The sequence below is a fragment of the Drosophila biarmipes genome, chromosome 2L, assembly GCF_025231255.1.
Source record: "Drosophila biarmipes strain raj3 chromosome 2L, RU_DBia_V1.1, whole genome shotgun sequence".
NCBI lineage: Eukaryota > Metazoa > Arthropoda > Insecta > Diptera > Drosophilidae > Drosophila > Drosophila biarmipes.
The window spans coordinates 13,608,421-13,635,577 of record NC_066612.1 but is presented as its reverse complement, the minus strand read 5'-3'; the positions used below and the strand labels follow the sequence as shown (position 1 = coordinate 13,635,577).

The 27,157-nt window shown below is 41.4% G+C and overlaps 7 protein-coding genes and 1 long non-coding RNA gene across 12 annotated transcripts; 4 read left to right on the top strand and 4 right to left on the bottom strand.

The window, feature by feature from the left end:
- Nucleotides 1-124: 124 nt before the first annotated feature.
- Nucleotides 125-2,681, bottom strand: LOC108034045 (TBC1 domain family member 16). Its single transcript, XM_017108792.3, has 2 exons — nucleotides 904-2,681; nucleotides 125-844 (listed from the first exon to the last, which is right to left on the bottom strand). The coding sequence occupies exons 1-2, from the start codon at nucleotides 2,386-2,388 to the stop codon at nucleotides 221-223; spliced, it is 2,109 nt and encodes a 702-aa protein (XP_016964281.1). The 5' UTR covers nucleotides 2,389-2,681; the 3' UTR covers nucleotides 125-220.
- A 383-nt stretch (nucleotides 2,682-3,064) lies between these two features.
- LOC108033323 (CD2 antigen cytoplasmic tail-binding protein 2 homolog) lies at nucleotides 3,065-4,496 on the top strand. Its single transcript, XM_017107609.3, has 3 exons — nucleotides 3,065-3,235; nucleotides 3,297-3,489; nucleotides 3,546-4,496. The coding sequence occupies exons 1-3, from the start codon at nucleotides 3,132-3,134 to the stop codon at nucleotides 4,209-4,211; spliced, it is 963 nt and encodes a 320-aa protein (XP_016963098.1). The 5' UTR covers nucleotides 3,065-3,131; the 3' UTR covers nucleotides 4,212-4,496.
- Nucleotides 4,497-4,833: 337 nt separating this feature from the next.
- LOC108033320 (E3 ubiquitin-protein ligase CHIP) lies at nucleotides 4,834-6,777 on the top strand. Its single transcript, XM_017107598.3, has 6 exons — nucleotides 4,834-5,244; nucleotides 5,313-5,511; nucleotides 5,566-5,707; nucleotides 6,107-6,212; nucleotides 6,305-6,361; nucleotides 6,433-6,777. Exons 1-6 carry the CDS (start codon nucleotides 5,122-5,124, stop codon nucleotides 6,673-6,675), a joined length of 870 nt encoding a protein of 289 aa, XP_016963087.1. The 5' UTR covers nucleotides 4,834-5,121; the 3' UTR covers nucleotides 6,676-6,777.
- A 246-nt stretch (nucleotides 6,778-7,023) lies between these two features.
- On the top strand, nucleotides 7,024-9,268 carry LOC108033385 (uncharacterized). Its single transcript, XM_017107704.3, has 5 exons — nucleotides 7,024-7,221; nucleotides 7,290-7,507; nucleotides 7,565-7,732; nucleotides 8,752-9,081; nucleotides 9,131-9,268. Exons 1-5 carry the CDS (start codon nucleotides 7,119-7,121, stop codon nucleotides 9,194-9,196), a joined length of 885 nt encoding a protein of 294 aa, XP_016963193.1. The 5' UTR covers nucleotides 7,024-7,118; the 3' UTR covers nucleotides 9,197-9,268.
- A 1,219-nt stretch (nucleotides 9,269-10,487) lies between these two features.
- Nucleotides 10,488-19,685, top strand: LOC108034192 (thrombospondin type-1 domain-containing protein 4). 5 transcript variants are annotated; one of them, XM_017109016.3, is made up of 12 exons: nucleotides 10,488-10,816; nucleotides 11,422-11,984; nucleotides 13,640-13,673; nucleotides 14,119-14,194; nucleotides 14,902-15,410; nucleotides 15,571-15,752; nucleotides 15,897-16,054; nucleotides 17,253-17,454; nucleotides 17,521-17,702; nucleotides 17,758-18,762; nucleotides 19,036-19,186; nucleotides 19,243-19,685. In XM_017109016.3, exons 3-12 carry the CDS (start codon nucleotides 13,648-13,650, stop codon nucleotides 19,374-19,376), a joined length of 2,625 nt encoding a protein of 874 aa, XP_016964505.1. In that variant the 5' UTR covers nucleotides 10,488-10,816; nucleotides 11,422-11,984; nucleotides 13,640-13,647; the 3' UTR covers nucleotides 19,377-19,685. The 5 variants fall into 5 exon arrangements, 4 of the variants coding, with proteins under 4 accessions (XP_016964505.1, XP_016964507.1, XP_016964508.1 ...); XM_017109018.3 differs by lacking the exons at nucleotides 10,488-10,816; nucleotides 11,422-11,984; nucleotides 13,640-13,673; ... (2 more) ...; nucleotides 15,571-15,752; nucleotides 15,897-16,054 and adding exons at nucleotides 16,280-16,322; nucleotides 17,076-17,157 and having other exon boundaries at nucleotides 19,243-19,684; XM_017109019.3 differs by lacking the exons at nucleotides 10,488-10,816; nucleotides 11,422-11,984; nucleotides 13,640-13,673; ... (2 more) ...; nucleotides 15,571-15,752; nucleotides 15,897-16,054 and adding exons at nucleotides 16,299-16,322; nucleotides 17,060-17,157 and having other exon boundaries at nucleotides 19,243-19,684.
- Nucleotides 13,814-15,706, bottom strand: LOC127010643 (uncharacterized). The gene is made up of 3 exons (XR_007763366.1): nucleotides 15,598-15,706; nucleotides 14,103-14,170; nucleotides 13,814-14,042 (listed from the first exon to the last, which is right to left on the bottom strand). It is a non-coding gene; the product is annotated as an uncharacterized LOC127010643 (long non-coding RNA).
- Nucleotides 19,686-19,696: 11 nt separating the features above from the next.
- LOC108033290 (uncharacterized) lies at nucleotides 19,697-22,012 on the bottom strand. The gene is made up of 10 exons (XM_017107556.2): nucleotides 21,879-22,012; nucleotides 21,616-21,721; nucleotides 21,457-21,548; nucleotides 20,942-21,395; nucleotides 20,762-20,880; nucleotides 20,552-20,706; nucleotides 20,438-20,500; nucleotides 20,203-20,309; nucleotides 20,016-20,130; nucleotides 19,697-19,956 (listed from the first exon to the last, which is right to left on the bottom strand). The coding sequence occupies exons 1-10, from the start codon at nucleotides 22,010-22,012 to the stop codon at nucleotides 19,841-19,843; spliced, it is 1,461 nt and encodes a 486-aa protein (XP_016963045.1). The 3' UTR covers nucleotides 19,697-19,840.
- Nucleotides 22,013-22,512: 500 nt separating this feature from the next.
- LOC108034224 (lysosomal alpha-mannosidase) lies at nucleotides 22,513-26,438 on the bottom strand. Its single transcript, XM_017109066.3, has 7 exons — nucleotides 26,136-26,438; nucleotides 25,796-26,077; nucleotides 25,303-25,673; nucleotides 24,771-25,241; nucleotides 24,099-24,709; nucleotides 23,817-24,043; nucleotides 22,513-23,752 (listed from the first exon to the last, which is right to left on the bottom strand). The coding sequence occupies exons 2-7, from the start codon at nucleotides 25,877-25,879 to the stop codon at nucleotides 22,550-22,552; spliced, it is 2,967 nt and encodes a 988-aa protein (XP_016964555.1). The 5' UTR covers nucleotides 25,880-26,077; nucleotides 26,136-26,438; the 3' UTR covers nucleotides 22,513-22,549.
- Between the last annotated feature and the right edge of the window lie 719 nt (nucleotides 26,439-27,157).

Genomic DNA, 27,157 nt, shown 5'->3' with positions numbered 1-27,157 from the left:
AACATATACGCAAATAAGAAGAAAGGAACACCTGTAACTGTCAACATTTTCAATTGCAAATAAAGCGGGCGCTTAAACGTAGGTGACCAAAGAGATTTGGAGAGCCAAGCACGCCAGCAAAATAGTCAATACAAAGCAAAATGTGTGCTAATAGTAAATGACGAATTATCAGTCGCCAACAATAGTTATTGCTGAGTTTAAACAGTGTAAATTTAGATAACTAGTCAATAGAGAGCGAGCACTTTTCGTCATCGCTGTGGCCCACGCATTCCAGCGCAGGACGATGCTCCGAGTCCCACATCCCGGGCCCGCAACGCTTGCACAGGCCACTCAGGGTGCACGGGATCTTCGGCAGCTGGCGGTACTGGTGGAGCAGGCCGCGCGCCTTGCGCAGGATCAACTGCCCGTCCATGTACATGGCCAGCGAACTGAAGTGCAGCAGCATCTCGTCCGGGCGCAGATTCTGGGCCACCACATCGTCCGCATAGACGGCGATGATGGCCAGACAGAGGAACAGATGAAAGTAGTCTGTCAAGTAGTTGGACCAGCAGGCCTCCCACATCCGGATGACCACCGCCTCGGTGAACTCGCGCTTAAAGCAGAGGAGCAGCCAACGGTGGCAGAAGAGCAGCTCCATGGAGTCGTTGTGCTGCTCCAGGTGCTCGTAGAACCGCGGCAGCATCACCCGGATCAGCTCCCGCAGGTAGCTCAGGTTGTGGTCCACGTCCCTGTCGGTGGGAGTGCATACGAAGAACGCCCGCTGCATCAGGCCCACGAAGCACCAGAAGGTCTCCGACTCGTTTTGCACTTCGCACAGGACAGGTGCCAAGAGATCGCTCATACCCTGATATATGTGCAATTGGATGAGCATTTTAAATATTTATTCATCTGATGGAAACTCACCTGAGAATAGGACATCCCAGTGTTGTACACTGCGAAGTTGAGCAGAATGTTTTTCATGACCTCGGTGTTGGGGTTGTCCTCGCCACAGAAGAAGGGATTAGTGCGGTCCGTTCGAACCACGTCCTTTTCGACCACATTTTGCACAGTCTTCCAGAAGTGTATCTGCTGCTCCGGGGACATGGAGTACAGACGCTTTCGCGTTATTTCCTCGTACTCCTGCCGCTTAATGTCCATGAGGACTGCGCGGTCCTCGAACGTTGATGAGAAGGAATAGCACTTCAGGAGAAAAGGCCACACCGTCTTCCTTAGGCTCTTCTCGAGGCCGCCGAAGAACACGCATTTCCTGAGAAGCAAGTCGTCCTCGATCTGGCCCTTCTCGTTGAGCAGTGTGCCGTAGAAGAAGTTCGTGGTTATCTTCTTCACATCCCCCTCATCCGGATGCATCTCCGACTTCTTGACCTCCGGCCGGCAGACCATGAAGTGCCTGTACGGCAGGTCGAACTTATCCTGACCCGTTTCCGATGTGATGTTGTGCAGAAAGCAGTGCCACTGATGCAAGACCTGGGCCAAGTGGTCCAGACCGCCGTAGTGGAAGTGCAGTATCTTGTACTGCGACTCCCGCGACGCAATGACCAGCTGCCCGGAAGTGCAGTTGTCGTCGTTGAAGAAGAGGCGCAGCGATCGCATTTGGCTCAGGTCAACGGAAAAGTGGCGACACTTCATCACCGGTTTCTGGCGATCGGCCGGCGTCGAATTACCGCTGTCCGGAAACTCTAGGTTGTGCTTGAAGGCCAAGAGCTCCGGGGTCGTCCACTTCGGGTTGTCGCAAGCTGGGCCGTCCGACACGCCCGGTCCACTGGCGCAGTCGGCGCAGTTATTTCCATCTGGCCGGATGGTGATGCAGTTGAACGATTGCGAAATATTGCTGTTCTCGATTTGCGGATTCGAAATCGTTATGTTCACCGATGTGATGGGGTTGTTCTTCAGCAAGGCCGTGAGGTCGTCTATGGAGGCGGTTTGACCACCCAGCAGTGGCTGGAGTTCGTTCTTCAGCTCCTGCATCTCCGCCGCGTTGTCCTCTTCCTCCCGGATGTCCCGCTCCTGGATCGTCTGCGGTATGGTCACGTGACAGTAGCCGTTCCGGGAGTCCGGGGACCTGGTCCTCGGATTGCACTGACCCCGGCAATCCTCGGCGTTCAGATTGGTGTATTTGCATAGCGAAGAGTTCGGTATCCAGGTGAGCAAGAGCGTCGGCCTCTTGGCGCTGTTGTACTGGTCCACAAAGGTCTTGGTCGTGCACGTCAGATAACCGGGGTTGTGTAGGATATCGGATTCATCCCTCGCGATGGTGGGCGGATGAATGCAAACGTTATTCTTGCAGAAGAGGATTTCGTTGTCTTCGTAAGAAATATCGATTTTCTTGTCCAATCTTTCGTCACCCAGTATGAAGCTAGATGCCTTTTTGATAATGCTTCCTATGGGCATGTTTGATCGTAGTATTTCCGAGCGGGTTATAACACGATTTAGGTTTGCTTTACGGATTATTCAGAGTGTTTTCTAACTGGGTGGGCGGGGAAACTTTCCTCTGGTTAGCTTTTGGTTTGGTCGATTTTGGATTGGCAATGGTCGGTGGTTACCATAATTCATGCGATTTTAAGTGCAACGCATTGACGTGGCGGTTGGTTTTAACACAATGGATTAAATAAAAGAAAACTATCAACTTTGATTCTATGAGGGACCTCTCACAAGCAGGATGACATTGGAGGAAAAGAATTTGAGTGCGAAATTAGCGCAGGCGCATTTCAGAGCTTGGTTTAAAATAGTTTCGATATTTAAGCTCTATTATTTTTGCGGATTCTAGTTTGAATTGTTTTTTTTTTTAACTTGTGTACCAAAGCTTATTCAATTTATTTTAGACTATTAACTCATTTAAATTATAAACCTTTTTAATTGTTTGGTTAAAATATTCTAAGAAAACACGAAATAGGTTATATTATATTTTTATATTTTTTTATATAATTATTAACAATTTCAAGTAGAACATGAAACGTTATAGCTTCTAAAAAATACATATTTCAAATATAAAACCCCCAGGAATTTTGAAATTGGAACAGAAAATGGCTTCGTTGGCCATCTATCGATATACTTATTGTACCATCCCTAATTAAATCAATAAACGCGTGAAAATATTTACATTTTGGTTGAGTTTATTTTGGCTTTTTAATACAATGGCGAGCAAAAGGAAACACGCGGCATCTGCGAAGGCACAGGAAGAAAACTTTAAGAAACACACACTCGACTCAGACGAAGAGGATTCGGACGACTACGAGAGGTAAGGCTAAGAACCCACAATAACAATTGTTTGTTTTGATTTGGGTGCCGTGTGTTTGCAGGGAGTACCTTAATGATAGCGACATCGAAGGAGGCGAGGAAGGTGTGGCAAAAGTGGAGGACGATGTAAAGGTGACTCCGTTTAATATGAAGGAAGAATTGGAGGAGGGGCACTTCGACAAAGATGGCCACTATCACTGGAACAAGGAGTCGGAAGCGAAAGACAACTGGCTAGACAACATAGACTGGGTTAAGGTAGGATCCCATTATTATACTTGCAATTCTTAATATAACCATAAGTCGTGTTACAGATTGGCAATCAGAAGAATGCTTTCGACCCTGCAAAGGATGATCAGAACTCCAACTCCTCGGATGATGATAAGATCGAACCCGCGGGAAAGGCCTTTAACTTGTCCATGAATCTGATGAAAATGCTCGAGTTCATGAAGGAGGGCGAGACTGTTAAGATGACCCTGCAGCGACTGGGGAGCCAGCGTCCCGTGCTGACAACTCTGCAAAGAATTAAGCAGAAGAAAGCAGGCATTGTTGACACAAAGACCCAGGAGATCTCCCAACTCACCGAGCTGGCCAATGAGATCCTTTCGAAGACGGGCAATATGGACATATATCAAGAGACCTATGAAAGCATCAAGTCCAAGATCGCTGATTTGCCGGGCACCAGCAAGCCCAAAGCAGCCGATGACATTGACATGTATGCGGATGATTTCGAAACAAAAGAGTTGGAGAGGTCCAAGACCTCGAATACAGCTGCGAAACCAACGATGACTACCTCGGAGGTGACCTGGGAGTTCAAGTGGTCGCAAGATGAGACTGAAATCCAGGGCCCATTTACCACAGAGAAAATGTTGAAATGGTCCCAAGAAAACTATTTCAAAAACGGAGTCTATGTGCGAAAGTGCGGCGAAAACACCAATTTCTATACAAGCAACCGCATAGATTTCGATTTGTACTTGTAAGCCATAGGTGAAGAATATTGTAGTTATCTTTTTCAAGGTAGTTTGTTTTTTCTCATTCGACTCTGTTCTATGGTAAAAATAATTCAAAGCTAAAATGCATTACAAGTTAACACATTAATTACCTAATATGTCGGGTTAAAATACTAGTTTATTCAACTGTGTAAGTAATTCTTAAAGCACATCTATTTGATTTATTTTTGAATTTTTTCTGGATTGTATAAGTTAGAATTCGTCCTTGTTTCAAATATTTAAACATAATAAAGAGAAAACAAGTTTAAACATAAACCTCGACTAAATCAACACCGAAAATACCTCTAAAACGTAATGGGTAATGCTTTATGTGTTAATATACCACAAAAAGCGCCAAAATTTTCTTAAAACTATGAAGCGATGATAATTTTCCAAGTTTGGAGTGGGAATTTTAGAGTTTTGTCTTTGGCCAAGAAAAAATTCGGCTTTTGTAAGCCAGTTTAAGTTGCAAACTTTTTAAAATCTTTTGATTTATTTTTTGTAATTTTTTTAACAGTAATGATGACAAGTTTAAAATGTGCCCACGATAGCAAGAAAATCATTCGAGTACCGATAACGCAATCGATAATTATGCAGCTTTAAGTTGGGTTCGGGAGCTTCGACAACCCTGGGAAACACATCGATTAACGAAGCTGAAAATTGTTTTATGTTTTATTAAATACTGGCAGATAATCCGAGCACTAATTGGTGTTATGGGCGTTAAATAGTCGCCCCCGTTTCCCACTTAAAGCTTTGGTTACTGTTGATTCCTTGTACCAGTTGCCTACTCCGTGAAAAGGAAAGGAATTTGTCAGGGCTTCTGTGTTGTTGCACACTCACTTTTCATAGGTAGGTGCTTCGAAGAAAATAAAGCTCTGGACCAGCCGCAACATTCGCCAGGATGACGACCAAGCACATATATTCCACGACCAATCTATCGGATCTGCAGCTGAAGGAGCAGGGCAACTGCCTGTTTGCAGCCCGAAAATATGACGACGCAATAAACTGCTACTCAAAGGCCATCGTAAGTATCGTACACACGTATGGTACTATTGCAATGTTTACACTCCATGTTTATGCTGCCGCATACAGATAAAGAACCCCACAAACGCCACCTACTTCACCAACCGAGCCCTCTGCAACCTGAAACTGAAGCGATGGGAGCTGTGCTGCCAGGACTGCCGGCGCGCCCTGGACATCGACGGGAACCTGCTGAAGGGACACTTCTTCCTGGGCCAAGGACTCATGGAAATCGACAGCTTCGACGAGGCCATTAAGCACCTTCAACGGGGTTAGATCCCTGAGCGTACGATTGGGCCATGCTCTAACTGTATTCAAATTCTAGCCTACGATCTCTCCAAGGAACAAAAGCAAAACTTTGGCGACGATATTACTCTGCAGCTGCGTCTAGCTCGCAAGAAACGTTGGAACGTCTTGGAGGAGAAGCGAATACAGCAGGAAATTGAGTTGCAAAGCTATTTGAATCGGTAAGCGAGCGAAGGAAAGAAGTTTTATAATACAGGGGAGTCCCAGAAACTACTTTAGCGCTCAGTCAGGTAAAATATATGTACATTGACGTACTTAAGAAACTGACGCCGAATGCTCGGTCTCAGATTTCTGTGGCACCCCAATAGTAACTCTCGCTCTTGGGGATAAACTTAACAAACTATAACTATTTATATAAATGAACCTGACCTTAAAACCGCAAAAGCAAATCTTCACAAATCTATTTTTACAGAAACTAAAATATTCGACTAATTTATTGTTCAATGTTGCTAGTTAATCTATGCATACTTCTCAGGGCAGATATAAAAATTTATTTAATCATTAAGAGAGTTGAGGTAATGCTGTCTTCTTCGAAATTATTCGTTTCAACTATTTTTCAGGTTGATTAAAGGAGACATGGAAAGTCGTTTGGCAAATTTAAAGCTTAATGAAACTACACACGACGAACAGCTAAAAGACAAGCAACAGGAAATCGAACAAGAGTGTGTAAGTTAATCCTTCGCCATTTTCCAAGCGAAGGTCACCTACCAAAGAATTAAAACATACGAACTAATAATGATTTGATGTTTTTTATTTAGGACGACCATATAAAAGAACTAAATAACATATTCTCTAAAGTTGATGAACGCAGAAGGGTAAGTTGCATAAGAAAATATACAAGATTTTTATTTTGCCAATGTTAAACTTCCCAAATTATATTTTACAGAAACGCGACGTTCCCGATTTTCTATGTGGCAAAATTAGTTTTGAAATATTAACGGACCCTGTGATAACTCCATCTGGAATTACCTATGAACGCAAAGACATAGAAGAGCATTTACAGCGGGTTGGACACTTTGATCCTGTCACACGTGTGAAGCTCACTCAGGATCAACTAATACCAAATTTTTCGATGAAGGAAGTGGTTGACTCTTTTATTGCAGAGAACGAGTGGTCCTTAGATTATTGAGTTATATATTATGGCATTAACATTGTAATTGATTAGATGTTAGAACCCAGTTCACATTGTCTAAAACCAGAATAGTGATAATAAATGTGGATCTGCAACTGATTTAGGTTGTGTTACAGACATGAGAGGGTATCTCAAAGAGTAATGTTTTTCAATATAAAAACAAAATTAAATATAACAAAAATCAGCTAATAAGACGCGAAAGATGCGCTTGTGTGCAGTCCATGTAACATTTTCCGCGTAATCGAAGGTTGTAAACTGTTTTTGTTTCGATACACACGTTCCAATTGCATCGTTTCAAAGGCAGGAGGTGGTTGTATCTTAACAGTAGCCAACTATCGATAGGCATTTGTTTACAGAAATCATATTCAAAGGAACTGTGATGTCCATTCCTATTTGCTGTTCTTTTGACTCTGTTTTGAGCAATATTTATTTGGTAAACCATGAATGCTTCTGATAGCCAGTCGCAATCCGAGGCGGAGGGCTCTGCTCAAGATGTTCGGATCTTGTGCTTGCAAAATTTGATTGAGAAGAACATTGAGATAGGTAAGTGCCAGAGCTTGGCCTTGTAATGGCAGTAATAAACCACAAATGTTATAATTCCTTTAATGCAGAGCAACAGATTGAAAGCAAGACTTTTGACCAATCCATCGCGGCAATCGAAGAAATCATTCGAACAGCCAACGATATAAACAAGGGCCATGAAGACCGCCGGACGAACTCGACGGAACTTGTTCTGGACACGGAACTCCTGAGACGCAATCACGAAGTTGTTGGCAAAGCCATTCAGTACAACACCAACTTTACGGACAGAATGCTGATCACGGCGATCGTAAGTACCTACTGTGGGTTATTGGAGCTTCACTTTAATGTTTCGAACATCTTACAGAATGATTTGGTTTTCAAAGAACAAGAAGAGGATTGGGACGCTGTCTGCGCACTGGCAATTCAATTTGGGAGACCGCTCTTCACGAGTGATAGTATGCTGCCCTTCATAGATGTGGCTCCAAAGGAGGTCATTCCCAAGCAGCGGGCTCAACGCAAGCAGAAATCTCAAGTAAGTATTTTCGTCCGAAAGGGCGTCCCAGTCGGATCTGTACATGGGCTGCAAATTCCTATGGATTTGGTTAGGGAAAACTTCTTCAAAATTGCTCAAAAAAACATCAAAATAATGTAGCATACATTTTTTTGTTCTTCAAAATATGCTCTATTTTTCTAGTTTTCCTAATGAACATTAAAATTATTAATTGTCTACTTTTAAAGAACTTTTCGCAACTAAAAATTAGCTTATTCTTTTTTGGTTATTTTTTTTTTTATGATGATAATGAACCAGTTTTAATACCTTTAATACTCATTGTTAGATTAACTATTGTTATTTTGTATCAAATTAATTCGACGCCAAACCAAAATGTTTGTAGTCAAAACAAATTCCCATACATTTTATACGAAAACAACGGCCACGCTCGCTACTTTGGCAGGCTTCCGCCGGCTACAAAATTATACGTTTAAAACTTGTTTTATTTACATGTATACCACCACTATTTTAAAAAAAAATACAGTAAACAAAAGTTATTTTATAAAACACATTAAAAACTGTTAGAAAACATACTTTTTTTCCATGCAACAAAAAGTGATAGAAGTTTAGATAAATGGAAAATGACAACAGCATTTAATAGCATTGTTGCATCCCTGAGTTGCAATTTAGTATTTGATTTAGTTGTTTGATTTTTATAAACTTTAATTTGTTTTAAATTACTGTGCTTAAAGCTACAACTAAACCTATTACCAATTTTTCAATATACTTTTGTATTGTATTTTGTTTCACTAACAACATTAACCAAATTTTTGATTAGATTTTAAATGCTCGGGGAGAACAATTTTATAAATATAAGTTTTGTATTTGTCTTACTGAATTTTCTATGTACACGAGCAGCGAACGTTTCGTCGAAAAAATTCAACCTGAAACCCCCTGAAAAAGTTCGCGTGGTTCCAATTCTGGATTTTTCCTATGCAAATTATTGTGAAATTAGCTAATATTTTTATTTAATTGCTCGCTTATTTTATTTATTTTATCAGGTGGAGGAAAAGCGCCCGACGAAAAGTGATAAACTGGATCGCAAGGACGAAGGAGCCGCCTCCGTTACCTATATGCTAAAACAAATCAGGCAGATGTATAGAGAGGGAGGGAATCAGCCGATTCCATACTTCAAGTTAATTTGTAACCCTAACAACTTCATGGACACGGTTCAGAATGCCTTGCAACTTTCGTTTCTTGTCAAAGAGAACATCATTTCCATTGAAAACGGCGACGATGGTTTGCCATTGGTTCGCGTTGTGAACTCAAAAAACGCTGATGGAAATGAGTCTGCTCAGGCTATTTGCTCTATCGACGTTGCCTTCTGTGAGGTAAGTACCGAAGTACCGAAGAACTTTCATCGTAAGGTTTTCCTTTCAGAAAATGGCGAAGCACTACAATCTTCGTGAGCCCATGTTGAAAAAACTTCCAGTTAATGAAAGTTAGATTTATGACTTAACTTATACTATTAGTTTTAAATGTTACAAATAAAAACAAAGGATGGAATGTGGAAAATTATCTTTGACCCGATTTATTACTAGTGCCTTATCACAATTATTCTCTTCTTTAGGAACGACCCAAGATATAGAGAAGAGATTTTTAGATTGAAGCTTGTTCGGGATCGGGTTTCATAGGGTTAATAGAAAATGTTTTTCAGCCACAGATAAATTAACGTAATAGCAGCTCAAAATCATTAAATGACTTTTATTACTCAAACAGTTACTCCACGGTTCAACAAGTTCCCCCAATATTTTACCATAAAAACGCCCCTGACATTATGGCAATTTATATGTCCGCCTACAAATTACGGAATAGCTGGGGCACTTGTGGAGACAAAATAGTAGCGAAGCTGGAAGGTACGTTAGGTGGCACTTTAAAAGAAAATTCAAAAGTAACATTTTGAAAAGCAGGGGTCTATGCTAGAATCCACACACTAAACAAATGATTTTTGTTATTACTTTATGAAAATATTTTAGCCAGTACATTCATTCATTTATTAAAAAATCACTCCATGACTTGAAATACGAGTACTTTCGCTTGCACAGAGCTATTAATTGAATTCCGTTAACTTAATTCCACAGAGAAGAAATTAAGATTAATTAAGATTTATTGCACCACGAAGCTTAGGGTTAATTGCATCTGTGTGGTCGGTGGAGTTTAAAGGCTTGGCGTAAAGTAAAGGCTTGATAATAGTGCAGCGCCTCCGTACAAACTTGATAGAGCACATGAAATTACCAGAGACACCATTGTCCGAGATTTTGATCTCTCTACCTCATATCGTCGAAAAGAGTTGACCCAAGTGCATAAAACTGAGTCAATGTTTAATTATATACAAAACCAAAATGAAGATTTATTACTCCATATCAGCCTAGCAACGAACGACCTAATTAATAGAGGCCCAATCTTGAAAATACAAAATTAATGATGCACAAGCGCAGTTTAAATAAGTTTGCCAAGATGGCGATTGCCTTAGAAGAGCTCACTCCAAATTACTCACATTTTAATTTAGAGATTAATAATTTAAATTAAAAGAGCAGACAAGTATGTAAATATTCTTTATTTGCGAATTCTTTCGCAATTGAACTTGATAAAATTGTACTCTACCCTTTCCCTTTTTGACTTTGGGTCTTTACAAAATTACTTAAAAGTATAGTAGATTTTAGAAAAATCATTTTCTAGACTTTGACTACATTTTTTTTGGTAATAGATACCCTATCCTAGTTAAGGCAGTAGAAACCTTTGATTTACCACTCAATACTTGCAAACTATTCTTCACTTTTTCTCACTTCTAGGACCCCACATATTTTTTATCCAATGTGGGAAGCTTAATTCTGACTCGAGCTGTGCTAAATTACAACCAATTTCGGCTCCATAAATTTCTTTGGATTACTTTCGCATTAAGCGTTTGCGTAAGGTTCGAATGTACATTTGTTCTCGCATTGATATTCCGCTGAAAGCTACATAAAGTTAAATGCATACATATGCAGAGACATCACCCACATTATTGTAACTCACCCGTGGTCACACGTACAACCGCGGTCAGCGCACTAGCATCGCGGATCCAAGGTGAAATGGGCTCCTCAAGTTAACTACTTATTTCTCCTTTCTTCTCCCTGAACTTTTCATAATAAATGTTAAAAAAAAAAATGGAATGAAATGTTTTATATTAATACAATTAACTTACTTTATTTAAGTGGTAAATTGAGTTTAATTTAAATTCTTTTACTAATATGTATAGTTCTGGACTATTATGAAATCTTATATTTGAATACAAGTATTTTTGTTGAATTTTGAAAATGTATTACCCTGTTTTAATGGTAAATTGAGATTAATTTAAATTGTTTTATTAATATTTATAATTCTGTGCTTCTATGAAAGGGCTTATATTAATACAAGTAATTTTTATATTATTTTTAGTTAATGTTTTAGGTCAAGGTAAATGTATAATGGTAACTAACCTGTTTAAGTCGTAAATTAAGTTTAATTTAAAATTTCTTGTAATAATATTTATATTTCTGTGTTTCTATAAAATCTTAGAAAGGCGTTTTTATATTTATTATTTATTTTTATTTTGTGTTCATTTTTTTTTCTTAATTTTAAGAAATAATGACTTTGTTTTTAATTAGTTGTTAAGATTAATTTAAATACTTTTATTAATATTTATTTTTCAGAGCTTCTTCTTCGTCCCGAACTGTGGATAGGCACATATATGTGAGTACGCACGTTTGGCTCCAGACTTTTGGGTGGCGCTGGCAATCGACGCTATGCCCCTGCGAGTGGCGGGGCTGGGGCCCCACTCCTCCAGGGAAACCGGGGAGCTCCGGGTGCTGTTGTTAGCACTGCTCGATCGCCAGAGCTGCGCTGATGCTCGCGGCGCTCTGCCTCCAGCACTTTTGTTCCCAAAGCCGCTTTCCCGAAAATTCAGTTCGGATTTCAGTTCGGATTTGAGTACCACGCGATGAAGACGACGGCTTCAATTAATCCAGAATTAAGAGTGCCGTGATACGGGGTGTTTTATTTTTTGCAAATAGCTAATCGAAGAAATGAAGGAAAGCTTTCTTGAATAACCCTTGCTCTTTGAAGACTTTCTTATCTCTGTGATTGTGTAAACTAATCTGAGCTGAGATCCTTTAAGGATTTATTGCTTACATTTTAAATTGTGCAATCCATGTTGAAGTCACTGAATGTTTTAGCAATATATTTTTGTGATCTTTAGGGATCCTTCTGCAAAAAGGTAATCTGATACATGATAGTTTCAAAGGTAATCCAAATCCTTTTGTTACAGTCCTATTCCTACAGAAAGTAGGCCTTTTCAGTGAGCCCCTATATCTTCCATTGTTGGGTCTGTGAACTTTTGGCCTCTTGAAAGGCCCGAAGACATACTCAATACGGGCTTAATTGCTTTTCGGAAAAGTGTGCAATCGATTCGGGCTTTCTTGAAGTGCGTTTTGGGACAAACCAATTTACCTCGCTCACATCGAACCATTATCCGCTCAAGTACCGAGTGCACAATGAAAGAAAGCCCTCTGTCAACGGAGGTCTCAGCCCCCAATGCTATTCTGCAGGCCTTAAATGTAGGAAGGTGATTGCAGTCATTAAGTTTTAGGATCGGGCGCATAATAACACAGGCGGCCAGAAAAGTCGGTGTCCAAGTGCGAAGGCGAAATCAAATGTATCCATTTCATATTTTTCACATACTGTGGCTCGGCTATCTGCCTCGGGGAGCCATTTAAACAAACCCATCTGCTCGCACGCAGATGTTTCAAAACTATTTCCCGTTTCGCTTTTGCTAATTGCGGAAGTTTCACATAATGTCGGCGAGTGTGAATGACGGAGTACAAGAATGCGGGAATATGACATATGTATCAAAATATTTTGGGCAGGCGTAATTCGGTTTCCATGGGCGGCCGACTGAAGACTCTCTAAACACTTCAGTATAATGCAAGTTCCTCATCATATCCGCGCACTCCTCGAACTGAGTGCTTCTGGGTTCAGTGGCATGGTGAAGTGCTAATGCCATTGCAACACCGCCTCGGGCCCGAGCGAACATGGGCAAATGCAGTTCCACTGCATGATAGGCCCAATATGGGCCTATTGACACAGATAAGTATGAAAAGTACATTGTGACATTAGGAATTCGTAGGCCCGGTACTCGTACTCTTCTAGGGTATAGCGTCACTCCCCGAATGTGTGTCACTGGCGGCAAAAGCACTTTCAACCTCATCGGACGAAGGAACTTCTGGGGATGAAGTGTGCACTTCGAAACTCCCGAAAGAAGTTCTTAAAACTAGTGAATAGCTTTGGGATTTAATGATACAACTTCTAGTTTTTTTTGTCACTGATCCCTTTTTTACTACGCATCCTGTTAAATTTGTCGTATTTTTTCTTGATTCCCAGTGTTCTATTATCCTTTAAGGGGTTTTCATGAACGGAAAACCTAGACTGTAGGGTATTCCCCAGCTCAAGCTCAGATTTACATAGTTATATAACATATTTCATGTGCGTATTTGTAGTATACGCAATAGATGTGTGCTCGTACATAGCTCTGAACTGTTGAGTGGGTGTGGAGGCCTCTAATGAAATACGCCCTTCCCATTTTTGTTCACGGATTTCTGTAGTGTATGCTGCCGAAAGTACATCCATTCCAGTCGAATAGTCACGGTCGGTTTAATCGTAATCAATGAAAATAATGGAACTTGAGTTCCTCTGTGCGAGCTGCTAGTACAAAGCATCGATATACGCACAGGCGAACATTGAAGATCGCCTAAAACGATACCGCATTTACATAAAAAGTATCTAAATCTATGTAGTATCTGGGTTCAACGGTTTGGGATTTGGTGTTTCGTCGTCAGCAACTTTTAATATTTTTAATTTAATTTTATCTTTCAGGCTTAAAAATGGCAAGGCTATTTTTAATATTCAGGTAAGAACATAATATCTGGTTAATCTATTTGATCCATTTTTCCCTAGAGTCAAACCAAATGGATTTCCTTTCGATAGCCGAAAAGAAGGCGGGGTGAACATCTTCCTCAGCTGCATTTAATCAAGATTTGTTTACCCTCGCCGCCGAACAGTGGCTCGTTTTCACAGAATACTTTATGAAAAGTCTGGCTATCAAGCCCATCTTGATGCTTCAAAGAACTTTTTTCGAAGGCAACAAAATATACATTTTCACATGCTGCCAATGCATTTTGCCTTTGAAATTGTCTTGATTCATCAGTGTCCAATCGGAAGTAAAATGATTGACTTATTTGATAGGCAAATCCATTTCCTCTCCTGCTTTAATTGATACCTAAGAAAAGGAGCGGTTTAACTTTGAATTTCTTTATTATTACATTATTATTTAACCTACATTTTTGGGCTTTCAGTATTTTAACGATTCTTGCATCTATATCCGATACGAGTTTCGTGAAAGCGGATCTAACAACAAAAGAGCGAATAAAGGTGGGTTTCAAAAGACTTTTTAAGATTATGTTCCTAGAATAAGACTTTGTTCATGTAGTACTTAATGTTTCTTTTTATTAAGTCTATAAATAAAAGCAGTAATTAATGATTTATAACAGCCTTCTTGTAAAAGGGTATTAAATAAGTAATAGCTGCTGGAAAAATTCGCTGTAAAGGGCTTGGGTCGGAAGCGCACTAGCATGAATTCATAAAGTTTGTGGCGCCCTATTGGTGTTGATAAGCTAGGAGCTCAAAAACTACACTAAATGACGCACTTTTTATAATAGCACGCTAATCTATCTTTTAAGTCGTTAATTCTTTTTAATGCCTCCATAATTCTCAATGTAATCGTTTAATTTGTCGTCTGTTCGTTTGTTTTGTGAAACTTTTTATTTTTCACTTATGCTGGAGTTTGTGCTTCCAAAAGTATAGATCTTACATGATAGCTTCGACCTATTTTTGATTCTCGGTACAGGGTAGGGTATCTTTGCATTTAAAATGCTGCTAAAATAATTATTTAAACTGAAATGTAATAATTCCATGCCTAAACAAGTTAACCACCGCTAATAGAGTATCTCTACATCTTTTGCGCTATTTCTCCCTAAGTAATGAGTATCTGATAGTCGAGTTTTTTGTAGTTTTAAATTTATAGGTTATTATTCTACAATTTTGTTTAGCTTTAATATTACATCTTTCCTTACGTGTAGAAACATCAAGAATGGTTGCGGGAGCACCGAAAACCTAAAACGAAGAAAATTCATTCGAACAACTCATATTTTGAGCTCGCCAATTTGTGGCATACGAGAAAAGATTTATCGCCCAAGCAAAAGCCGAGTAACAAAGAGGAATATTTAGAAAACGAGACCGCCAGTAAAATATCTAACAAATCCGATGAGAAAGTATTAAAGCCAACGAGCATACTAATAAATGTCACGAATCAAAGTACAACGACTGCTAAACTTGCTCTGGAAACAACTACTTTGGCAAGTTTGGTTACCAGAGATCCCATCGAAAATGGGGAAGTTGCAACGACAACCCAAACCTTTAAGATCGACGAGGTTTTCTCCTCTCCCCATCCACCGAAAGAAATTACCACAAAAAAGATGAAGAAGAAGGTGTATCCATATCCACGATGGGATAAGTGGAGTAACTGGAGCTCATGCTCGCGGAGTTGCGGCGGAGGCGTACGATATCAAACTCGAAAGTGCATTAACCGGTGAGTTAAAGTCTAGTATTAAATCTATATATTTCCAATTATGATTTAACAGAGAATAAGGGTCTTTTATCCTCGACTGTTTCCACTAATTTGTTTACTATTGGCCGATCTATACTTTTATTTAGCCCATGTAAGCAAGTTATCTATGTATTAATTTCAGAAATCAATTAACGAATAATCAGCTTACGAGTAATGCCTGTGTTGGCTACTTCAAACGCTACGAGCTCTGCAACGATGTGCCATGCGACGCCCAATCCCCGGATTTTCGGGCTTCCCAATGCAGTGCTTACAACGATAAGGAGTTCCATGGTCACCGATATAGGTGGGAGCCCTATGTGAAGGGTATGCATAACCGCGATCTTTAATAGAGGTCAATGAAAAGGAGCATTAAAAGTTAAATTTTAAGTTCAAAACATTTCATTTTTTAAACCTTGGCGCTAATTTGTATCTGAACATAATGCAATAATCTTGTTTGTATTCTATTAGATGATGCTGAATGCGAGCTCAACTGCATGCCTCTCGGAATTAATTCCTTTGCCACACTCAACGAATCCGTAATTGATGGCACGCCTTGTCAACACCCCGCCGAATACTATCGATCGCAACTTTGGAACCGGGCCGTTTGTGTGGATGGTGCTTGTAAGGCAAGTAAAATTTGAATAAATTTTATAATTACAGTGCGTTGATATCCTTGAAACACTATACACATACATTATTTGTTTTTACTTGAACCTATAATTTAAAAATAAAGTATACAGTCCCATCGCCAGCAGCACAGCAACGATCGAACATTAAAAGCACCAACTTTTGCTCTTTCCTTGATACTAAAGCTTTTTCAATTACAAGAATCGCATTGAATGCTTAGTACTGGTTGTACATTGAACGATAAAGCACATCAAATTTTAGTGATCCGTAAAGAATTTATCATGATGAACTATTTTTATTTGAAGTTCAAGTTAATACTTCAAATATAAGTTTTTAAAGTTTTTAATTCCAAGACAGAAGTTTTGTTCAAAAATAGCTCAGTGAAAAAGTTTCTTATAAGCAACATATTAATTTATTTGATTATCCATCATTTGGGATAGTTTACTTTGTTTCAACTACATTTAAAGCTATATCCTTTGATAAAGTTCTTAACTATTAACTTTGGTACAGTTTTAACCGTGCTTCACATTTTTTAAGCTCTTGTGCCGTTCGAAACCCTTTGTAATTTTAAATTTTGAATTGATTCTCGAGAACCGGAATAGGTCAGGCAATCAAAGTAGAAATAATTTCGTGAAAGCAAAAACTGGAATGGGTCCAATGAGCTTAATTTCAATGAATTATTTTAGTAAACACATTGCCGCAGTTGTGCGTACAGAAAGTCCATCGAAAGAGCAATTGCTTATAGAACATATGCCCCTTAATAAGACTGACCGAATGTATTTTGTACTCGTTTATTTTTTGTTTATCTTGTACTCTCAAGAAGTGGCCAATAAATTATGTTTTTGCAAATCCCACGAATTCCACTCGTATTACCCTGAACTTACGATATATAAGAAGTATTTTAAATGTTCTTGTGTAGAAGCGGAACATAGTTCTCGGCGAGTGGTTCGTACGAGGAGACATATAACTTTTTAAAATATTTATTTGAATAATTAGAATTATAGATTTATTTTCAAACAGTATTATCCGCAACAGATCTGATAATTAGTGAATTATTATAAAATTACAAGATATGAAAACGTTGATAGCCCTGCTATTGTTGGTAAGTAGAAGCGGTTGTTGGGATTAGGACTGTTAGCTGGACTCATAAGTTATAAGGATAGTCCTAATGTTTGATATATTATCTTGCATTTTTAGGCGGTACACGCCAGCGGCGAGATTGACGGACTGTATGCCCACAGCGGGTCCGTCAGTTGCGGAGGACTGCTGTGTCGCCCTGTCACCGGGATCTTTACCCGAGATCCTCTTCCGGAACAGGCCTACATACACGTCACAACATTGCCAGCGGGGGCCTCCAATATTTCGATCACGGAACTTAAGAACAGCGTAAACCTGCTAGGTAGGCTCTTCCCTTGATATTGCATAATATCCTTGATATTCTAAGGTATTTCGTTCTGCATCTCAGTCCTGCGCACGTCCAAAGAGGTATCTATTTTCAATGGCGAAAATGCCGTGTCCGAAAGTGGATCCTACGAGGCGGTTGGAACCGTCTTCGACTACCACCGAATCGATGGAACTCAGGATGGCAATGGGGTGACAGAGTGGATCACCAGTGTGGGGCCCATCAGGGACTCATTGCAACTTATGGTATAGGACTCTTAGTATTATATTTATTAAAACCTAACATGTTATGGTTTTTTAGGTTTTTACCAAGAAGCCGAATAATACTGGCATAAAGTACGAGTACATGCTGCCGATAATATCCGAATCCGAGGAAAACGAGATGTCCCTAGAGAGTACCGATGGTCTGCTGCGATCCGGAATGGAGGACACTAGTTCCTCCAGTAGCTCGAGACCTGGGCGAAAGCGTATCTTTAACTGGAAGGTAATTGGGTTCAGTGCCTGCACGAAATCCTGCGGAGGCGGCACTCAGGCGCCCATTATACGTTGCATTCGCAAGAATCCGCTGCGCTACTACTCGCAACGCCGTTGCATGCACTCCGCGAAACCGGTCCTGAACGAGAACCTGCTGCACTGCAACACGCAACCCTGCCCGGCGTACTGGAGGGTCGACGAGTGGGGCGAGTGCCGTTGCCTGGCCAGCGGGGGCTTTCGCCGGCGGGAGGTCAGCTGCGTCCAGGAACTGGCCTCCGGCCTGGTCATCCACGTCGACAAGGCCGCCTGCATGGAGGACCAGCCGCCCACGCAGAAGCAGTGCGAGTGTCCCAAGACCCGGCGTCGCAACCTGTCCCGATACCGCCTGCCAGGCACTTCGGAGTCCTCGAACAGCACTCAGGTCAAGAGGAGCAAGTCCGACGCGTCCGAGTTGAGTGCCATCTGGTTGATGTCCGAGTGGAATCAGTATTGCTCGGCCACCTGTGGCTCGGGCGTTGAGTATCGCACGGTGTTTTGTGACCGCTCCAAGGCCGGCGAGCAGCGATGTGATCCCAGCACCACCCCCGAAAGTCGTCGACCCTGCACGAAGCCCAGCTGCGAGGTGGGCGACTGGTTCACCGGGCCGTGGTCCTCGTGCAACGGCGACTGCTTCGACCTGACCCGCAGCCGGGAGGTGCTGTGCATCCAGAACCAGCTGATCACAGAGCCCAAGGAGTGCACGCCCGAGCTGAGGCCGCAAGCGGTCGAGAAGTGCTCCCACGAGGAAGTGGAGTACTGCGCGCCCCGTTGGCACTATTCGGAATGGTCGGAGGTTGGTATATGGGGAGGTCCTGCCATCTATTCGAAATAGGTTGTTTCAACAAAAAATCTTAGAGGTTCTTCGTCTTTCCTGATTGGTATAATTTCTTGATCCTTAATCTTAATCTTTAAGGATTATTTTCTCTTCGCTTTTAAGATTTTAAAATACTTTTATTTGAATATGCTAATGATTAGTATAGTTACGAATTTGGAACCCTACTCCTGAACTACGTCCCAAAGTACCAATTCCTTGTTATCATATGTTCATAAACTTCATTTCTCACAGTGTACCAAGCCATGTGGGGGTGGCACCCAACGTCGCAGTGTAAAATGTTTGGAATACGATGTAAAGATGAATGCCCTGCGGGAGTCAACGCAATGCCGGTACACCGCCAGAGAGCCCATATATCGCAACTGCAACGCGGAAAAGTGTGAAGGTGGGTTTCCAATATTCTTGGCATTGCAAAAACTGATTAAACTTTGTATTTCACAGAAGAGCGGAAAGCCGAAGCGGTCCCGACTTGCACTGATAAGTTCGCCAATTGTCAGTGGGCTTCGCAGGCCAAGCTTTGTAGCTACGACTATTACCGCGAGAACTGCTGTGTTTCCTGCACCGGTGGCATTTAAAGATTGTAGCTCGTAGGAATCTTACCTAACTTATAAGCCGACCAGCTATATCCCAATATGCCACCTTAAGCTTAAACATGTAGTATTTCTGACACTAAGCTCAAAAGAAAGCTTGCAGGGAAGCGCAAATCAAGTTATCGGTCAAGTAAAACGTTTAACGCAATTAAATAACACATACTAAAATAAGCTAGATACAGACTAAAACATCATAACTAGTAAAATTATACTTAATATTAAATTAAGCATTAAGAAACGAAGAGCAATGTTTATTTATGTGCAATCGCATGATAACTAATAAACCTGAGATTAAAGGAAAGGTGTAAGAATAAAAAAAAATATTTAATACACATATAGGTATGTTTTGCTAATAATGGGATACCCATACCCATAACTAATCAAGCCTGTTAGTAAGTTAATAAGAAAATAGTGTTGAGATCATTACATTAGTTGGGGCTTTGGTTCCCTTAAAGGGTGTAACCCAATATGTGCCAGACTAATCTTATTGTGAAGAAGTATAAAAGTTCCACGAATCCCAACACACTGAAGCCGAGAAAGAGTCCCGCTGTTCCGCCGATTGAAACTAGAAAAAAACTTTTAATTAAAACAAAATAAATAAAAAATAGTAAGTAATTCCCCTACCCAAGAGATCGGTCATTGAGAATATTACTTGGCGCTTCAGACGAGTTTGGGGCCAAGTTTTGACTGTAATCTGACTTCCGATACCTTGCAGCAAGTGTTTGGCATTTGCCATTGGCTGAAAAATTTAAGAATCATTAGCTTTTAACCCTTAATTTATTAATTATTATTGTTATTATTTGAGACTTACGTCCATGGCTTTGATTGTAACTACTGCATCTAGACAGTTCTGTTCGCAAAAGCAGCCAGGGTGTTCATTTGTCTTGCCGTCCTCATCGTACAGTTTGAGGAAAAACTCTATAGAGGGAATATTTTTAAGGGTTATTTTTATACCCCTTTTCTCGTAGAGTACATATCTCCATTTCACTTTTGCTCCCTTAAACTGAGTAATGGGTATCTGATAGTCTACCTTGTTTTTTACTTACTTGCGTGGCGAGGAAAGCACGATCTCAAGGTTTTATAGTCGCACACCTTTTTGGGACTCGCGACTAAAGGAAAGTGTTAGGTTTTTAAAGGATAATATGACATTCTTAACTTACTGCGATTCGGGTAAAAGTGGGGAATGCATTTGCATATTCTGTATGCCAAATTGATTCGGCACTCTTGCTGACAAATGTTTCTTGTGTAGAACGGAAAATGGGTGAGATTAGATTCGTGGTAAAAGCGGCATTTTCTCATGGCGATTGTGGTTTCACTGCGGGGTATTTAAAATTCCATATATGCCTTAAAGATTTATTCGAGATACTTGCTGTTCCAGGTTATCCTCGGCTACGATCTCTTCGCTGCCCAAATCGTACATTATACCGTCTTCAGCGTAGTAGGAGTTGGAGTCCACCTTACTTACCTCAAACGCAGAATGTGTGAATGACTTTAGGGGTTACATATTTATATGAATAAACCCCTCAACTTTGGTTAGCTATCGAACTCACAATTATTGCCGGGCCCGAAAAGCCCCTTAATGTGAACTGCGTGTCCCTTTGAAAGAACGAACCAACCTGGCATTGGATGAGGGACAGCTCCTGCTCGTACTTGTTGGGCTCGGGAAGCTCTCCGAAGATGTAGTACCTGGAGCTGTACTGCTCGGCTATCATGGTGTTCGACAGATAGCATAGGCCCCACTCGGTGAGAACCTGTCGCACATGAATGTAGGTCGAGCCGTCCACACAGCGGATGCGCTCGTTGATGTTCGGCTCGTAGGTTTTGTCGTAGGTGAGATTGTAAATCAGCTGCATGTAGTTTTCGGGCGTCAGGCCTATGTCCTTGATCACTTCATCGATTTCTTGGCTCTCGGGAATGTTTTGGAAATTAATGTAGGTGGAATTGGCCAGGTTCTCCAGGAAGTCCCAAAGAACATCTTTTTGCGATCCCTTAATGCCATTTTTCCTTAAATCGATTCGTCACTTTTGAGCAATAACAGAAGAGAATTATTGATTATAGTGATTACCGACAATAATCCGCGAAAATGCTCATGTTGAGGCGATCCATCGGGCATACTGTCAAACTCGGCAAAGTGGTATTCCAGAAGATATAGTTTCGCTACGGATGCAATAAATAATTTGTCAGCAAGCAGGGCTCCTTTAAAGTTTTAGGTGTTTCAAAGTACCTCCAATCCGATGTGTGTGCTTTTCGTATAGTAGCGATCGATGGATGACAAGCAGACTACGATACAGAAGTATATTGAGACGACCAGCAGGGTGAACCAAAGAAATCTAGGAGGCAAACCAAATAGTTAGGTTTTTTCAAAGTAAAGGGTACACTTTTACTTTATAAGGCAAAAACAAAAAGAATATTCCTAGTCTTTGAACGCATACATGTACTTTCATATTTTGTATACAAATTTAGGTTTATCTATCTCATTTAACTTACTTTTCAAAGAAAATAAGCAGAGCTCTGGTGAGGTAGCGAAATCCATGGATGCAACAATTGTTGAAATATAAAACCATAAAATTTATAACCGTTCGCGGGCCCTTCCGATTTTTGAAGGACCTTAAAGACTCCATTTTATTGTAAATTTCTTTGGATTTCCTTTTAAATATATTGGTTTCTTTTTTAATTAAATTAGACAAATTATTTGTAGGACGCTGCATAGACGACTATGTGGTGGCTTTCAGTATCAAAAGCATTTATACCATACAATTCGTTGGCGTGACTGAGCTCCGAATGGCTTTTGGCGATGAAGTGGCAGATAACGTCATTACTTATTTAGGATTATTAGACTTTGCACTTGGCATGCTTACATAATAAAAGAGTTACCACAATAAAAGTGAGTCTAATTTGGTATAGTAGTTTGAACAGGAAGAAACACTTGCGGTTTTATTTAAATAATTTAATTAATTTATTTTTATTGGAAGTTAAACGAAAAATTCAGTAGGAAGCAAAACAACGAAGGTCTCTTGGTAAACAATATAATAAGGGTCCAACCAAACTTTCTAAGAGGTTCCTATTTTAGATTACCCAAGCCCCAAGCCCCACTAAAAGAAAAGTGCGTCAGATCTTTATGAGCTTTTTAACCATTTTTATTTACAAATGGCAACCTTTTATTTTTGTTGGATTATGAATGTTCTAATCTGCATTGGGACCAGAGTGACCACGAATTCGCTAGCGCTCATCGTAGAGTTGGATGACAGCGGACTATGAGGAGCGTAGTAATACTCCACGGAGGAAGGAATACCACCGGCGCCGTCTTGACTGAACTTGAACCTCTTCATGTCGACCAACTCCATGTTCCCATCCAAAGTTGTCTCCCAAATCCGATCTCCGTTGAGGGACTCGAAGAGGGGGTGAATGTTGAAGCTAACCACGTTTCCTTCCGTGGCCAAGTTCTCCACTCTTATCAGCACTTGGTCCCTGGAGTATTGTTCAAAAGAGAGCAGCTCGACTGTCTTAGGCAGATCGGTGAAGTCGGGAATCATGTTCTTGTTTACAGAGGGAACGCCATTGGACTTGCTGAAGAACTTCCAAAAGTGCTGGTCCAACTCGTGCTGGAGAAGTCGCTCTGCGTGCTTGGGTTTCTCCGAGGCTTCATCGAGAATCAAATAGATCTTTCCCCTGGCGATCAAGCCGGTTCCAAACTGAGTCTCATTGAGGGCTTCACCAACTCCGAAGGCGTCATCATTCAGGAGGCGACGGTGCAGCATCAGCTCCAGCTCGCCGTCGTTCAGGCTCGCTCCTCCCTGAGCCCGATCGTTCAGCAGGGTGATTCGCTTCTCGTCGTCTTGCAGGGAAATCTGCCCGGTTACTGGGTAATAGTTGCCGCTAATGGCCTCCGACATGTTGGGATCGAAGGTCTCCCGCTGGTTCCTCACACGCTCTAGCATTTCCCGGCCATTGGAGTCGGTGTAGAACTTTCCCTTGGAGGCTATACCACTCGAGAAGCGGGTGATTACCTCTTTGCCAACCTCGTCATCCGCCGGAATCGGTCCGACCAACCATTCGAACTCCACGCGATTCACCTCATCGTAGATGCGGATTACCTGGGAGACCCACTCGTTCACTTGCTGATAGACTTCCTTAACTCTGGTGCCGTTGTAGAACGTGAGGTCCACTTGGTTGCTACTCAGTACTTCAATATCGCCGTCCGGTCGGAAAACGTAGGCTCCGGAAGAGCGGTTGTTGGCCTCACCATTATTTCCTCGAAATCCTTTGTATATTCCAAAGCTTTGATGAATATCTTCCCGTATGCCGTTCATTTCAATGGTTTTCAAGCCACCCGTAGTTGTATCGAAAGTCAGTTTGACGAGCTGACATGGAAAAGAGAGGAAAACATTTTAATATTGAGAGACTTTTTGATAATGGTATACTCACCGAATTCTCCACTATTAGTTCATCGGTCTCATCTATGGCTTTTTCCTGGGGGAACTGTGCAGTGTTCTTAACAACACTTTTCGGGGACGGCAGTACGCGAATTAAAAAGTTGGCCACCTTCTCAACACTGGCTCTGAAGACCAACTCGTGTTGTGTGCCATTCGAGCGGTGTTCCAGGGCCAAAACTTGCCAGGGAACGGGCACAACTTCCGAGGGTATTTCTCGACCTATCAGGAAATTTTAGAATTAGAAAAATAGGTGGTGTTATTTGATATACTCCACCTTTTTCATCGGTGACTATGTAGTTCTCGTTCTTCACCGGAACTCGCACGTACTGCGTTGAAGCATGAGCCATTGGATTTACCAGGGTCACCACCACATTGTTGGCAGTGCTCTGGGTGAAAGCACAAGCACTTATGTTCAGATCCAGGCAGCTTTCGAACTCCCCGGAAGTCAAGTTCGTCAGGGATCGCAGGGCGTCGCGAGCATTACTTTCGGCACCAACGATCGCCTTGAACAACATACGGTCGTAATCGCGGGCCACGGCCTGCTTTTCGGTGCCTGTCACAGCGTCATGGTGCTGCATGATGCCCATCGCCTGGCTCAGGCTTTCCAGATTCTCCGAGTGCTGGGCGTCGGTGAGGTTGGCCAGAACACTCAGTTGCTTCACCGTCTGGAAGAAGTGGTTTCCGTCCCGATGGAAGCGCTTCTGGGTGGGACGCGAGGTGAAGTACCCCGTCCAGTAGGAGTGCGAGTCACTGGAGTACGGAAAGAAGTCGTCGGTTTTGTTTGGCCACGTTTGGTGCAACTGGTGCAGCTCGTAGAGGTAGCAGGAGGGCGTTGAGTAGAAAACGTTGACCTGGGACCCCGCCAATTGGCGATCGTTGACGTACCTGATTAAAATAGAATTAACCCAGATAAGAAATCTTCTTGGATGTGGAGATTATCAACTACTTAATCAGTTTGTCCATGTTTTTGAAATTAACTGCCGCGACTTCGTACTGGAAATCGTCCCCCATGGGCACCATTATGTGGGTGGATCGATAGGACTTGGCCATTGTCTTAACGTAGTCGATAAAGTCGCTGACTCTCTGGTCAACGTTGTTGTCGTAGCTCTCGCCATCGATGATTGGAGCATCCTGGCAATTGATATCGAAGCAAAATCCGGGAGGCGCGGAGTAGTGATTGTACAGCATGCCGGTAAATAGGTTAGAGCTCCTCAGGTATTCGCTCGACTGCCAAATCATCTCCATCTCCTGGTCCTGCAGACGTTTCCGCTTGTCCATGTAGTCCATGCGGGCGAAGAATTGGCCATTGAATCCCATTTGCGCAAACATAGAGGCCATTTCCCGGGAGTGGCCGAAGGGATCGATCTGCCAGCCGATGGTCGGACGACCACACTCGCCGAAGATGTCTTTCAGGTATCTGAAAGAGCATTCAAAGGAGAATAAGCTCCTATTTTAATAACGTTTCCAGCCGTGCTCACTTCAGGCCCAATTTGAATTGATCTATCACACTTTGGTAGTGCACTGTGGCCTCGTCGTTCATGCTCCAAGCTCCTCCTGCGAACTCCAGTCGTCCCTCTGCCACCAGTTTTTGCACAGCTCGCTGAACAGCTTCGCTTTGCTCGGAGTACCACTTCGCAAAGAAGAACGTTTCCACCTGGATGAAACGCCGTCTCGAGTCCTTCAGGAGCTCCTCGACCACGGTGTCCAGGATATACTGCACTCCTGCGTGCTGAATGCTGTTCTGACTTCCGTAGTAGTACTGATCCGCGGTCTTTAGCCACCCCACATCGTCGTGCGAATGGGGGACCAAATGCACATTGATCATGTTCAGCTTTGTGTTGGGGCATGCCTACAATGAGTGTTGTGTATAGACACGAATCACTGGATGAACTTTATATCTTAAGTTGGAACACACTATGTCTAAAGATTACAGGAGATGTGTTTCGAACTAACTAGTTCTGAGGCCGTTACCTTAAAGCCGCAGGTTGCCTCTGCTAGCACTGGGCTCAGTAAAAAGAGGGTGATAAAACCCAGAACCCCACTGAAATGTTCCATTTCGCTGAACGCTGGTCTCCACGGAGGGGTCTTATCGCGGCGGTTGAGTCGAACGAAATGAAACGAGAAGCAAAGCGGCTCCTGAGACCCCAGCAATGTGCCACTTGAGGCGATAAACCTTGCACTGCGATCGCATAAACTCGAGTGGGATTATGAAATTAAAATCCATTTAGGAGCTCCGCCGATAACTTTTACACCCTACGTGGGGGGAAATACACATTTACCCACATGGTATTCATCTGTTGTATTTACTTACTACAAGAAACCTTCGATTAGTCTTACAGCAAAATAAATATATACATTTGCATTGGAATGAACCTCTATTGGGGCTTATCAGCTGTCAAAACAAGCATACATATTCTTATTTGTTTATGTTTGAGTTCTAGTCAACGACTTCTATGTTTTGCATTAAAACTCTTATCTCTGTTGCAATCTTTTCAAGTTATTAATTATTCAGATTAAGGAGGTGATCGAACGGCTTTATGGATTTGTACTCAAACAAGTGGTATATAAGCCCGTGGTCTTGTAAACAAAAAACTTTTCATAATTTTTATTGCCAGCTCTTGAAGACCACATGCGAACTAATCGACAATCATTACTCTCATTGTTATACTTATAGAAGTGATGCAAATGTGGCTTGGTTGCCTCTGAGAACATTTGTATTACTCAAGACAAATTTACTGATTTTAAATAAATAAAAGAATTTACTTAGGAGAGTTGCACAGAGTGTTTAAAGGCATGTACTTAAATACAAGTTTTCTAAAAAATGTTATACTTGAAATTTGAATTATCAAGGTCCATAAATCCCTTGCTAGAGGCAAAACCATTTGTGATTTTTTCTTGTAGATATTTGTAAAGTATACACAAATCTGGAAGTTTTGCAAATATTTTTATTACCTCGCTATAGGTATCTTCCGTATTTGTCTTTTTATTTATGCTTTAAATAGATCCAATTTCAATTTAACATTCTGCGGGGAGTATATAATCATTATATGCTTAAAAATTATCAAATGGCTGGAGTTGATAGGTCATAGTATTAGATAAGTAAAGACGTTCTCAAGCGGTTAAATCAATCAGGAAACTTAGTCTTTTCTACAAGAGTTTGTTAACATTTTAATTATTATATTCTTAATTATTGATCGTTCACTCACATGAATGTAGGGGCAGGATTTTAGGGTCTTGAAGTATCTAAATATAGCTAGCAGGGTTCGTGAATTATCAGAAAACTTAAGATTACCTTGGTCTCGGAATTTTCCCAGGCTTGTAATCAGAGTTATC

Bases quoted from the DNA above. Each gene is read 5' to 3' on its own strand.
- LOC108033385 (XM_017107704.3), top strand. From the start codon at position 7,119: ATGAATGCTTCTGATAGCCAGTCGCAATCCGAGGCGGAGGGCTCTGCT. The intron at 7,508-7,564 runs GTAAGTACCTAC...AACATCTTACAG, and splicing joins GAATGCTGATCACGGCGATC to AATGATTTGGTTTTCAAAGA. The intron at 9,082-9,130 runs GTAAGTACCGAA...TTTTCCTTTCAG, and splicing joins TCGACGTTGCCTTCTGTGAG to AAAATGGCGAAGCACTACAA.
- LOC108034192 (XM_017109016.3), top strand. From the start codon at position 13,648: ATGGCAAGGCTATTTTTAATATTCAG. The intron at 14,195-14,901 runs GTGGGTTTCAAA...CCTTACGTGTAG, and splicing joins CAACAAAAGAGCGAATAAAG to AAACATCAAGAATGGTTGCG. The intron at 17,703-17,757 runs GTATAGGACTCT...ATGGTTTTTTAG, and splicing joins GGGACTCATTGCAACTTATG to GTTTTTACCAAGAAGCCGAA.
- LOC108034224 (XM_017109066.3), bottom strand. From the start codon at position 25,879: ATGGAACATTTCAGTGGGGTTCTGGGTTTTATCACCCTCTTTTTACTG. The intron at 25,242-25,302 runs GTGAGCACGGCT...ATGCTCTTTCAG, and splicing joins CAATTCAAATTGGGCCTGAA to ATACCTGAAAGACATCTTCG. The intron at 24,044-24,098 runs GTGGAGTATATC...ATTTCCTGATAG, and splicing joins CATAGTCACCGATGAAAAAG to GTCGAGAAATACCCTCGGAA.
- LOC108033323 (XM_017107609.3), top strand. From the start codon at position 3,132: ATGGCGAGCAAAAGGAAACACGCGGCATCTGCGAAGGCACAGGAAGAA. The intron at 3,236-3,296 runs GTAAGGCTAAGA...GTGTGTTTGCAG, and splicing joins GATTCGGACGACTACGAGAG to GGAGTACCTTAATGATAGCG. The intron at 3,490-3,545 runs GTAGGATCCCAT...GTCGTGTTACAG, and splicing joins ACAACATAGACTGGGTTAAG to ATTGGCAATCAGAAGAATGC.
- LOC108033320 (XM_017107598.3), top strand. From the start codon at position 5,122: ATGACGACCAAGCACATATATTCCACGACCAATCTATCGGATCTGCAG. The intron at 5,245-5,312 runs GTAAGTATCGTA...TGCCGCATACAG, and splicing joins ACTGCTACTCAAAGGCCATC to ATAAAGAACCCCACAAACGC. The intron at 6,213-6,304 runs GTAAGTTAATCC...TTTTTTATTTAG, and splicing joins AGGAAATCGAACAAGAGTGT to GACGACCATATAAAAGAACT.
- LOC108033290 (XM_017107556.2), bottom strand. From the start codon at position 22,012: ATGGAGTCTTTAAGGTCCTTCAAAAATCGGAAGGGCCCGCGAACGGTT. The intron at 20,881-20,941 runs GTGAGTTCGATA...TAACCCCTAAAG, and splicing joins TTTCGGGCCCGGCAATAATT to TCATTCACACATTCTGCGTT. The intron at 19,957-20,015 runs GTAGGGGAATTA...GTTTTTTTCTAG, and splicing joins CTCAATGACCGATCTCTTGG to TTTCAATCGGCGGAACAGCG.
- LOC108034045 (XM_017108792.3), bottom strand. From the start codon at position 2,388: ATGCCCATAGGAAGCATTATCAAAAAGGCATCTAGCTTCATACTGGGT. The intron at 845-903 runs GTGAGTTTCCAT...CACATATATCAG, and splicing joins CTGGGATGTCCTATTCTCAG to GGTATGAGCGATCTCTTGGC.